Source organism: Chaetodon auriga, chromosome 9, assembly GCF_051107435.1.
Source record: "Chaetodon auriga isolate fChaAug3 chromosome 9, fChaAug3.hap1, whole genome shotgun sequence".
In the NCBI taxonomy this organism is placed as follows: Eukaryota; Metazoa; Chordata; class Actinopteri; order Chaetodontiformes; family Chaetodontidae; genus Chaetodon; species Chaetodon auriga.
Window position 1 is genome coordinate 11,123,287 of NC_135082.1, and position 12,862 is coordinate 11,136,148.

General features: G+C 40.3%; 1 protein-coding gene across 1 annotated transcript; it reads left to right on the top strand.

Moving 5' to 3' along the window:
* The first annotated feature begins 7,192 nt into the window (after nucleotides 1–7,192).
* Nucleotides 7,193–12,625, top strand: mchr2b (melanin concentrating hormone receptor 2b). The gene is made up of 2 exons (XM_076739115.1): nucleotides 7,193–7,729; nucleotides 10,847–12,625. The coding sequence occupies exons 1-2, from the start codon at nucleotides 7,326–7,328 to the stop codon at nucleotides 11,484–11,486; spliced, it is 1,044 nt and encodes a 347-aa protein (XP_076595230.1). The 5' UTR covers nucleotides 7,193–7,325; the 3' UTR covers nucleotides 11,487–12,625.
* Nucleotides 12,626–12,862: the final 237 nt, after the last annotated feature.

Here is a 12,862-nt window from a genome sequence, read left to right on the forward strand (position 1 = left end):
TAAATAAAGTCATAATTTAGACTGAACTCCATGCAGGTTTAGTTGTGTCACATAGACGCCTTATTGTCAAGTCAGTTAAATTGCTTAAAATTACTCTTGACAAAAGGAAATTGGAAGATGATTGTTGTCATTTTAAATTTTTCTATTTTTCTTGCAGTATCCTGTAGAATGACATTCATCGCTTCTCTTCAGCTTGACTTTGGGTGTCCTTGTAGCAATGAAAACACCTCTATTTGCACTTTCATTCCCACAAAGCAGGTTTTCAGGCTTATATAAGTTATGGTACATATTATTTGTTATGTCATGAAGAATATATGAGAGGCGACTTGCTTTGCGATACATTCCTCCCTCACCACCATCACATCCTGTCCTTCACCAGTGGTTGCATTGTATCAGAAATGCATCTAATAATGGGAAATATGTTCATGTTTTCTATAAAAGATTCTGAACTGAGGCACTGCATCAATCATATAATTGATTGCTGTTCCATATCAAATCTATAATTGGATACGCGGCACAGAGAGAACTCTGCTTCCATCTTCTCAAACCAGTGTTTTAAAAGCATTACACATCAAATGAGATCAACAGCAGTCTGCTGTCAAAACTGAGCACTTTTAGGATAAGCAGAGACATCAGATGTCTCCAGTAAATTCTTGATTCTTGACTTTTTAGCATGCAAGAACCAGGCTAACTAATAGCTATGCATTTGGTGAGTGAAAGCAGAAACCAGTTTGCAGTCTTTTGGCTTTTAATCCACATCACTCATTTTCTCTCCTGCAGGTAATGAGAAGGAAACACACTACAGTTTTGGTTATTTTTATTTTATTTTATTTTATTTTATTTTATTTTATTTTATTTTATTTTATTTTTTTTTTTTTTGTATTTTATTTTATTTTATTATTATTATTTTTTTTTTTACAGTAAATTGATAACAGTATTCTTCTTGTCTTCTCAGTACATACTGTACTTTATGGCCTGAATCAACAGGCTATTTAAACTAGAGAAACAGGAGAACTGGAACATCAGCAAAACTTTGTTGATAGCCTGAAAGAGAACTTTGTTACGACTGATAATTCTTCGAGATGAGTCTCTTGTAATGTGAGGTATTTGTAACATTGGAGTAGATGTGTGGTTGCTTTATAAAAGAATGGGTTCACCACATTCTGTGAATTTGTCTCGCTCAATTCCCCCTGAAGGAGGTACAGAAGGAGATCATATGCCTCCCCAAGATCTAGGTCATCCAGCCACTGGAGACAAAACACACATGCCAGGACAAAAGCTACGTTCGGACTCACGTCAGGAGAGCGCCTGTCCGTTTGACTTTTGATCCAAACAAACACAAAGTACTGCCGTGTGAAAAAAGTCTTCAGTTGGGCCACTCGACCTCTCCACAACATATAACGTCTAATGATTATTAGTATAACATACTTTTTATTAACATTTCTTCAGTCACCTGTTTTATCAAATCTGATGAGAATGAAGAAAGACAAAGAGTCAAGTAGAGCCTGCCGCATTCTGTCGGTTTGACTGTATCAGCATGCAAACACGGCCGAACCCAGGCTGGTTCAGGAGCACAGACACTGAAGTGCAAACACACTCTGCTGACTTATATACCTTTGCTGAGCGCCTCCCAAGTGATTTACCCCCCTCTGGCCACCTGGTCATTCTGTCACTGTTGGTGTCCCAGCCCAAATAAAATATGAGAATATGAGTATCACCGGAGCACATCTGAGCTGGCTGGTACTTTCCTGGGTTTAGGCCTGTCTGTCATTCTGATCTGACCATAAATGTTTTCAAGAAAACCACAAAACTCTAACTTGAACTATGAGCATGACTTGCATAATTCTCCAATCTGATAATATACACGATTGGATTAAGAGTTTTTGTTGCAAATTCATATTGACAGAACTGTCCTACTGGAAGTCTTAATCTGATCAACTATCAAATCAGAGTAAATATAACCAATTTATGTGGGTAGGCACATTCAGGGGATGTTACAGCTGTATGTTATGACAGATATAAACATCTCAAAGCCATGGTGTTGTGCAGTACTAATGTTTTATCAGAGTTACAGGATTACATTTATTTTTCTTCACATCTTTTCTTTCTGTGTGTGAAATTTTCATGAATATTTCATCAGGTTTAATCTGAGAGGAATCTGAACAAATAACTCAAATAACTCATAGTGTTATACAACTCATACAGTGCATGTGCCAAATGCGCGAAGAGCTAAACACTCTGGTTATTCATAAGTGGGACAGACCCCCCCCCCCCCCCGCCAACAAAACGAAAAACCTCCATACTGACAGTCACAGGCAGAGGAGATATTGTTTGAGACTACACACCAATCGGAATCCCTCAAAGCAGCGTGAGAATGAATCATGACATTACACTCTACACTCTCTTGGCTTTGCCCTTTGTGTTCGTCACATGTCTTGGGAACACTCTCACTCTGAACACAATATTCCCCATTGTCTTTGCTAGTGTTAAATATAACCTAAACACTGACCAGGGCATTTGATTAACATTAGCAATGACCCTGAGGATTTACTGAGATGTTTATCTTAACTTGACAAAAAAATCATATGACATCTGAGGCATGTGATATGATTAACTGGGAACCAGACAGGGCAGACTACTGCTTTGTTGATTCATGTTTTCTATTTGGACTTGTGCTCTGCTTGAACAACGCAGCTTTCGGACTGGCTCAGCTGAACCTGCAGCACAGGCAAATGTATATCGATGACCATATCTGCATATGTCTGCTCTGACATCTGCAGGAAATATATATACTGCATCACATATATGTAAGCGACTTTAATTATATATAAGGCTTAATTTCATTAAAGGCGCTTTTAGACCCTGTGACAACAGTGGCATTTCAATGCACATTTTCATAATTTAATTATAGGCCTTGGGCACACCATCAGCAGCTATTCAATTAAACATGGTCTTAGAAAACTTACTTAAGCTCTCTGTTATTCGTTTTACTGCTCATCTGCAGACAGTACTAATTGTTTTTTGTCCTGTGTCTATCGAGTACATTTAAGGATATGGAGCGCAGGATGTTCTCAGGTCAGTGTTGTTTGTTCTCATCGATATTAATGTGTATCAGTATTTGTGTCTGTCTGATAATGATAACTGACTGTATGTAGACTTTGTTTAATCAAAATGTGATATGGCACATTAAAACACGATATATATGTACATATAATGTACTGTATCTTTATGTGTATGCGCATATTTTTGTATATATTCTCATACTGTAGATGTGCAGTTCTCTAAGTGTGCACATTAATGCTTTTTTCTCTGTATGTCTGCAGAAAATGTGAAGTGAGGTGTGTTTCACGGTGTTACGTTTGATGCACAGCACACTGCAGCTGATTCTACCTGTCAGTCAGATGAAAAACACAACAAGACCAAAAGCGTTCTGCTATCCCATCACCCTTGAAGTGACACACAAAGCACAAGCCAATGAAAAACACACACTGGTGTTGTTTAAGCTGTCTTGTTTACAAGCCCCTTTAAACACTTAACTAAATGCTACCACCACTAGCGCACACATAATGAAACAGCTCTAAGCTACTCTTTCCTTCTCTACCTGTGCAGAGCAACTGCAGGTTAATTCTCTCACAAAGGAAGAAGTGATGATCCCACTAGAAATCAGTGCAAACTCCTTTAAGCTCCTGTCAAATAAGTTAACATCAGAGGCAGTTACACTCTTCACATTAATGAGTGCAAATCAGGACTGAAGGGAGAAAAGCGAGCAGACACAGTGACTTCAGCTCAAGACCTGTGGAGGAGAGTCTGTGGAGAAATCCTCTTTTTTTCTACATTTTCTGACATTTATGCTTGATTGAATCAACACTGGATTACTTACTGGGCGAAGCAGGCAGTACCTGCCGACCAGGTGGGAAATTAGTCAACTCAAAAGCTCACTACTCAACATATAGCATACACCTTGTTTGTTTAATTCACCCAAAAAACAAACAACAGGTTGTTGTTTTATGTGGTTTCTGTTTATTCAAATTATTCCTTATGGGGAGCAGTTGGCAACCAGAGGTGACTCCATAAGTTACTGTTCCCCCTGACTTGGCTCCAGCTACATATTTACCATATGGAGATGAGAGTGGTATTGATCTTCTCATCTGTTACTCTGCAGAAAGTGAAAAGAGTTTCCAAAATGACAAACTATTCCTTTCTATTCATGCATTTACTTTTTTGGGGCACCCTTTAAACTCAATGGGAATGAAAGGATTCAAGTGAAGGGACGATTTCAAACCAAGTCTTCAATTATTACACTCAACAAAAGCCACCAAAATTCACATTATTATCTTTTACGTGCAAATGATTTCTTTCAGTCATGAATCTGTGTATCTCTGCCTACCCTTATACCTAGTGAATGCACTTAAAAAGATGCCGTAATAAATAAAATAAAAATGCATACAGTACATTGCATACAGTACATTGTTACACTATCACAAAGAACAAGCACGTTCCTTCTCGACGTGCTGATCACTTTGAAGGTTTTGTGTTTGTGACTGTGTTCTTGTATCTGCTTCTGTTGTTGTGTCTGTCCTCTGATGCCACCATATTGTGGGCTTTATGTGATCTTTTCCAGCTCTTATGAGCCGCCTCAGGCCACTGCGATGTGCATATTGTCTCATTAATGAGGAATAACATATTGTGGGTTGTTACAATTAAGTGGTCCAGGACTGCACTGTCAAGAAGTAACAAATCCATATGTAAGGTGTCTCGTACAAAGCCAGGATTTTAAAGGGAGGATTAACTATTCTCAATTAAGACCTACTTTGGCTGTGATTCATGCCCTGAAAGTGGCAATAAATATCAATAGACTTTAACAAGCTGTCATTTATTGTGTAGATCCAGGGTGGAGTTTTATTGAGTGCTCATGCTCTTTTTCAGCACAGGTGCACACCTTCACACTCAGGAGCTGACCAGAGCAATCACCCTCCTCCAGTGTCGGCCACTGAGCAGATGGGAAGTATGACCTCACTAACCCTGTTACACTAGTAGTGGCACAGTGGCAATTGTTGAAAGAAAGAAAAGATTCACTGCTCAGGTTTGGAGATTTGTAGCAGCCACAAGTCCAGTTTTAAGGCTTTGTAATCCATACTAATGCCGACAGTACGGTCCTGTGAAGAAAGCTCAATTATTTCTTTGCAGTAACAGGCTACACAAAACCAAACAACAACATTTATGGCTATTAATGTCCCATAAACTTGCGTTGTCCACTCACTGTAGCTTTGAATAAACTGATATGTAAGTGTCCTCTAAGACATAGCTAATAACATGATGTACAGACAGATCTGGAGCACTTTATTTCCTCTTCAAAATAATTATTGACGGCAGAAAGAAATGCATTTCTATTGTAGAAAATGTATCAACCGTCTCACAATCTGCTGTCCATGGAATTCAACATTTCATGACTTTGGCAACTGTCTGAGTCGCTTTAGACCTTGGCATCATAATTGGTTCCCCATCGTTGCTTTACTTCACTGAGAGATCAACACGAGCCTTTCCCGGACATGACTGGATGAGCACACCACTCACTGGGCTGTCATTGGTCTTGACCATCAAACTGACAAAGCATGACTGATTTGGAAGTTTCTCTTTGATCTATTCATCCAAATCAGTTTATCCTTTCACAGCAGCATCACCCAAACTGGACTCTCAATAGTTTTATTGATGGTATGAGCTTCAAGCAGCAGCTGACAAATATATTTATGTTGTTTGAAAAACTATCACTAGAAATTATGCCATATTTTTGTCACAAATCATTTCGAACAGTTATGCTGAGGCTGTACTTAGGGGATTGCAGCCCCTCAATTTGAAAGGTGGTGGCTTTACTGCTCTCTTGTTTTCAATCTCACTGCATCTGAGAATACTGAGTCAAAACCAAATAGACTTGGCTGGATGTTCCGCCAGTAAACATGTTTGTGACTTGTAGATACAATCCTCATAACCACACTGACTCTTCTTTCTATCTCTGTAAACAGGCATCATGCACGTGGATCTAAATCCAAGAAATCAGTGTGATGAAATATGAATTAATAATGTGAATTCAATTCAGGGGGGATTTTTTTTGCTGGCAGCAGCAGACTGAGTTTGAAGTGTTCACCGAAGTAGGTCTTCTATGTGTTCTGGACCAGTGAGACCAAAAGTCCCAAAGCGTGTAAGCCTGAGCAAGAATAATTATTTTGTGGTGTATTTTGGACAGTACATGGAACACAAAGGGTGCGTTACGGGGAATGAACCATAGGTACTTAAAGCCAGCATGAGATAAGGTCACATATATTCCCACAGACCTGTGGTCAGATCCCTGCAGAGCCCTCTCTGCTGAGCCGCTTCAAGCTCTGGATCAGATACTGTCCTTTACAGCTGATCCACGATGATGTCTGAACAGAGCTCAGCAGAAAATCACATCTTTGGTGCGAGAGTTACGCAGCAGCCTTTGGGGCATATTCACCATTAAAGAAACTTAATTGCTCGTGATAGCATGAATCAGTTCAACTCCCTAAAGCTGAAACAAATGATAATTTGGAGAAAACAAAAGTGTGGATGTTTAAAAGCCCTTTGGAAATGTGGATTAATTGAAAGGTAAAAAGGAACACAAATCTCTTTTTATATAAAAGTAACTGAACCATGTTGCTTAATTGTACGTGTGTATTTTGTTAGAAAAATCCTTTGGATTTCTCCCTATTTCATCCTCCCAGTGCCTTAAGCCGTTTAAAGTATCCATAAAGCGGTTATTGTTGTCTTTAGTCTTACTGATTCTTTCATTTTGCTATTTTTAAGTTTTAAATGAAAGCCTTTGTTATCCTTGTAAGTATCACACTTCAGAATGAATCATTTCACACTAATATGAAAGAACACAATAAACATGTTGTATACTCTCCTCCTTAACTGAAATGTATAATCAGGGTATACCACTGTCTACATTTGTGGCATTTAGGTTTATTTTCCGTCTTGTCATATTACAGAGCAGAGCGAGTGATCTATGGAGGGAGGGGACTCCCGCACCCTGAGGCGCACGCTGCGGTTGGCGCCGCGGATGCGCACGGCAAATGGTCAGATCATAGTTTGCTTCCATAGATAAGCGTCTTCTAAGGACGACACTTGATTAGATTTAACGTTTCCCTCGTTCAAATCAGACAATTCTGGTAGGGGGAACCCACGCCGGGACGAACTCAAGCAGAAGCGACGCGCTCCTGGAGAGTTTGCTACCCAAGTTTGGAGACCAAACGCCGGCTGAAGGACGTTAATTACAGCCACCCTGAGGCGATTTTTTAGCGGATCTGAAGATGAATGACACGGGCGTGTTTTGCAAAAACAACCGAACAGAGAACTTGACCGACAAGTCATGCCTGAAGTCAACCCCCCCATCATACAGCCACATCGACATCGCCACTTTCATGCACATATTCCCTTCAATTTATGGCATCCTGTGCTCAGTAGGAGTTATAGCCAACGCACTGGTCATCTACGCGGTGAAAGCATGCAAGAAGAAAATGGTTTCGGACATCTACGTGTTGAACTTGGCAATAGCCGACATGCTGTTCTTGCTGGTGATGCCCTTCAACATTCACCAGCTGGTCAGAGACAGACAGTGGGTGTTCGGAAACTTTATGTGTAAAGCGGTTGTGGTGGTGGATGTCAGCAACCAGTTCACCACGGTGGGCATTGTTACCGTGCTGTGCATTGATCGGTAAGTTACAGATCATCTATATCACAGATCTGATGCTAATTCTTGTCAATTATTTTTTTTTCCTTTCAGAAAAAAGAACTGTACTAATAATAGTAGCAATACTTAAAGTTCTTCTACTACTACTATTTGCAATAATAATACTAATAATGAGAATAAAAGTAAAGGTACTTTCCCCAGTGTACAGGTGCCATCACTCTAAAAAAACATAATCACCAAACAATGTATAAATAAAAATATACAGTACCAGTACAGTGGTAATCAGCTGTGCAACAGTCCATGAAGACATCATTTATGATCTGAAGACACTGAGGACAATTCATTTAGTCTTCATGCCAAATGTTAGACCATAAACGCCTCCATTTGAAGGTAATCACTTGAGCATTAGTTGTTCTCAGAGCCATAATGTCACACACCTTCAGTAAAATATACAAATGCATTTTTGTAGGGCCAGTAGCCCAGCTAATTGTGTTCTGTTGAGCAGCACTTAAAAATATCCTTTAACCGGCTTCATATTCAGTGTTTGACATTTTATCAGCACTGTCTGGACTATCTTGCTTTGATATGACAACCATTCAACTCTGTCCTTTCAAATTACTTTCATCATCCCTGTGAAAAGTGAAAAGGGTTGGCTGCATCAAACACTGAAAAAAGATCAGCCAGCCCCTTCAAAACAACTAAATATCGGCCGTAATCTCATGTTAAAAGGAAATAAAACTTAAAATAGCAATAATCAAACAAACAGACACAAAAAAGTCGAGCCTGTTTGACACCTCGATGGGAAAAATACAAAGAAAGACATAATTATAGTGTTTAAAATGTTTCACTGGGATGATTAAACATCTTATTTGTCATCCTAATTCAATGAAACTTGTGATTAGAGTTTTTCCTCCAACAGCTCCAATGATACCCCTACGGCCTCCGTCCAACACCATCAAAATCACATTGCTTTCTTTATCAGAGTGTAGAGCGAGGCACAGTTCAGCCACAGTGACAAAGTTAACTTCTAATATCAATTCTCACAAAGTGCACAGTCACTGAGGACTCAAATTGCTCTCCATATTTTTCCTTATCGGAATAAGACACTTCATAAACTGACTTTCTGATTTTGTTTGTATTCCCATGGTGGTACTAACAAAGGCAGGTTTGTTTTCATCAACACTGGACAAGTTATTTCTGCTCATTCCATTTCATCTCAGGATATGCTTTAATTTCATGTCAGGTCAGTTTTGGTGGATATCAGTATGACTGACTGTTTCTAAACACAGCAGACTTGGATGTAAGTATCGAATCTTTGCTGAAAAACAACCGTATTTGGGGTTATAAGAAAAGCGTAAGAGATACTTGCAGTGTGCAGGCTGCCAAAAGAAACCCTTTTTGACCTGAAACTCTTTGCTCTTATGCTGTTTTTCCTTCCAGTACAGCAAGATCAATAATCTCCACACATGGTTGGTACAGTTTATGCCCTTTATTGCAACTGAGTCTTCCTCTGTAGAAACCTAAACTGGTGCAGTCACATCTACAACGACAGAACATAAAACGTTCAGTGTACTGGAGTGTACTTCTGACAGTCCCAAGTCAGAAGCCTTTGAATGTATCCATATGTAACTTGCAAAGGTGGAGCAGTGATTTTAAAAGTGTTGGGGTTCTGATGGTGGGATGTGTGCACCTCAAGGCCCTGCCGTCAGCCCTCGCTCCAGTCTCTTCAGCATGCTAAATCAAAATGAACCTCTTCACCACTCTATGCAAATACAATTACATTTAAAATGTGCATTATCGCACCGCCGCCTTTCACCCTAGATACTATGTACACCAGCATTCGACACACCATAGTATTAAGACATGATTTTGACAAAAACATAAAGAATAGGATTTCATCTGTTTTCTTGTTTCACCCATGAGACATTTTTAACAGTGCCTCAGAAAATTTCACAGATTGCAACACACAACATTGAAAATCATTACTGACCACATAGTTCTGCTCATTTTTACTCTATATGTTTTCTATTTGATTGCTATCTATTCTATTGCTAGATTATCCTCTAGTTTATAGTGAAATTCATCTTTGTTTTCTTTATCTGCCTGTTAGACTTGCTCTGGAGCGAGGCACCTGAGAGTTTCACTGTGGGTTGTGCTGTGTATGTTATGATTATATATCATTATACAGTAACTGAGGTCACATCGCCCTGTGCAATGAAAAGATCTCTGAGCTACGCTGTCCAACTTGGCATGACATGACAAAGTTACAAAAGGAAATTCTACATGACTAACTAGTTAGTTCACACCTCCGATTTGTTCTTATTCTGTCATCGCAGCCACCAACAGGTTGTCATGTACTGGAGCTCATTATCTGAAGTACTGTTTATGCAGATCATCAATGACTATCTTGGGAAAAAGTGCAGGGGTGGAATCATGCTCCTGTGATGGGGCAGGTGTCAGCTGCAGACAGCATGCGCCTGCGCCATATAGGCTGGAAACTGGGTATTGATCTGGACTTATTGATTGAGCCGTCACACTAAAAGTATATTTATTCAACTTCAAAAGACGACACTAGCTTCTGTTGATGAACTGAACTATTGATTTATGGTTGAACGTCATTACAAGGAAGGATGTGCTGGAGAAAATTGCAAGAAAGTCAGCATCTTAATAATTCACACACCTCTTAAATCTCATGAGGTGGAGTAGCAACTAGAAATATGTAATTTGCTCCACTTAAATGACACTTGGTGTAATGACAAAGGAGTCATTTATTTCTTGCAGATGTCCTAAAGACGGAGGTCAATTCTGAATAAAATAGCCGAGCAGCTTCTCAAATTGAAACACAATCAAATGCAAGATCCAAATGGAAATGTGTTCATTTTCTACCCCGTCTAACTTATACTAATTTGTCACTGCATTCATCACGTAACTGAGCACGTACAATATTGAGAGTGTATCTCTGACACACCACTTGGTTTCATCATTCCCCCTCGAATGATTTGATTCTCTGAGCTTGTCAAAGATGAAAATGACCTCTTAAAGCAAAACTAATGTTCTTTATATGCACTTCGACAAAGTTGCTTGAACCGTTTGTGTCACAGGCCGCAGCCGGGCTCTAAACCTATGACTTCTTCCTCCCAGGTACGTAGCTATTGTCCACCCCACCTCAGAGAAGAGGACCATCCAGTGGACCATCATCATCAACTTGCTGGTGTGGCTGGGCAGCTTCCTCCTCACCGTCCCCGTCATGCTGTACGCCAAGGTTGTGCGCAGACAACATTTGGAGGTGTGCATGATGAACCTGGATGGGCCTGAGGACATGTACTGGTACACTCTCTACCAGTCCATCCTGGGCTTCATCGTCCCTCTCATCATCATCAGTACCTTCTACTCGCTAACCCTCTACCACGTCTTCAGCTCCATCCGTCGCGTCAAGCGTAAGCAGTCTGTTTGGGCTAAAAGAGCCACCAAGATGGTCCTCATGGTCATTGCCCTGTTCCTGATCTGCTGGTCGCCCTACCACGTCATTCAGGTGATCAACCTGACCAACAACACCCCCACTATTGGCTTTGTGTATGCCTACAACATCAGCATCTGCCTCAGCTACTCCCACAGCTGCATCAACCCGCTGATGTTGCTCATCTTCGCCCAGACTTACCGCGAGCGTCTTTGCCACAGAAATGCGCTGTACAGCTCCCAGCAGTCATCCAAGACCACCGTGGTCAAAACAGACGGTTCCAGCACAGCCATTGATCCCAGCTATCGCTGTACTGGCATCTAGTCAGACGGACGTGTAAAGGTTGTGCTGCTCGCCCCAACAGGAAGTGGCTTGGTGGATGGTGTTGCCTGAGAAGTGACGCTCTGCAGCTCTTTCAAACAAATAAGTCACATGTTGATGCTATAGAAAAGACTGGGCTGTGAAGCTTGAGCAGCACTATGACTGAAATAAACAAAATGAGGTAATGTCAAAGGCTTTCAACATAAACAGTGCAATACTCACCCACTCACGCACCCACTCACGCACCCACAGTCACATATAATAATGTCCAAAAATAACAACCTTTGCTGATGAAGCCAATGTCTCTGTCCACACACTAACTGCAGATCAAACTCTCTGTGCTGCAGGACGAGCTGCCTTTCCCCTGAAATCTCACTCTGAACAGTTCATCTCTCGTGACTTATCCTCCATTTCACACACATCTACCTTTGTCTGATGATCTCACTCATGATAATGATGTGTTAAGCACTTCTCCTCCTTTTGTCATTGTCATTAATAATGATTCCAATGATTATTATTTCATTTCAATTTATCTTTTTTTTTTTTTTTTTGGCCTTAGTGTTTGGTACCACGCACACACTGAAGATCAACCCTCTTGTTCACTCTTTCATCTGCTCATTCATTTACTTACATAATTTTCTTGTCTACGCCTACTTATTTATTTATTGACCCATCCTAATTTCTCCTGTGCTTATTTAAAGACAAAATTGCCTGCTGTTGTCTGATCGCTTTATCCTGCTATTGAATCATTTATTGTCCCCCGTACTCAATCTCAGTTATGATTGTGAAGTTTCAGGAAATCATGGAAACAGTGCTGGTGATGAGGCAGCACCTCTGGTTCGGCCGTGGATTCCACAGAGGGGCTGTGGTAGTCTTGGGGGGTGCCAATTATTGCTATCTATTATTTTATTTCTAATGTTTTTTGGGGGTTGTTTTGTTTTTTTCATTTTTTCTGCCTCTGTTTGAATGCACACACTATGTGTTGCTTGTAAACCTTTTTTCTATATCTATGTTTTTTATGTGTCTACCTCTGTCTGTGCTTATGCACTGTCCTGTTGCACCAAAAACAAAACAAAGGCTTTCAACAGAAAATCAAAGGATAACCACACAGATCTACTGCTCAGAAAGGAGACGAGCACGCTAAAAAGGAAAAAAAGTGTCTCTGGGTCAAAACTAGAGGAAATATGAGCACTGAGTTCAAAGACGCACAGATGAGAAGGGACACTGAGGGGCGACTCAGACGCAGCTCTTTTTTTCTATTGGCCTTAACCTTTGTCAATCACTGGCTACATTCAATGTCATGCTGGTCGCTGACAACACTGAGATGTGCCACTGGCCAACATTAGTATGTTCAAGTGTGAAATGTTTAGATACTAGCT

Bases quoted from the DNA above. Each gene is read 5' to 3' on its own strand.
- mchr2b (XM_076739115.1), top strand. From the start codon at position 7,326: ATGAATGACACGGGCGTGTTTTGCAAAAACAACCGAACAGAGAACTTG. The intron at 7,730-10,846 runs GTAAGTTACAGA...TCTTCCTCCCAG, and splicing joins ACCGTGCTGTGCATTGATCG to GTACGTAGCTATTGTCCACC.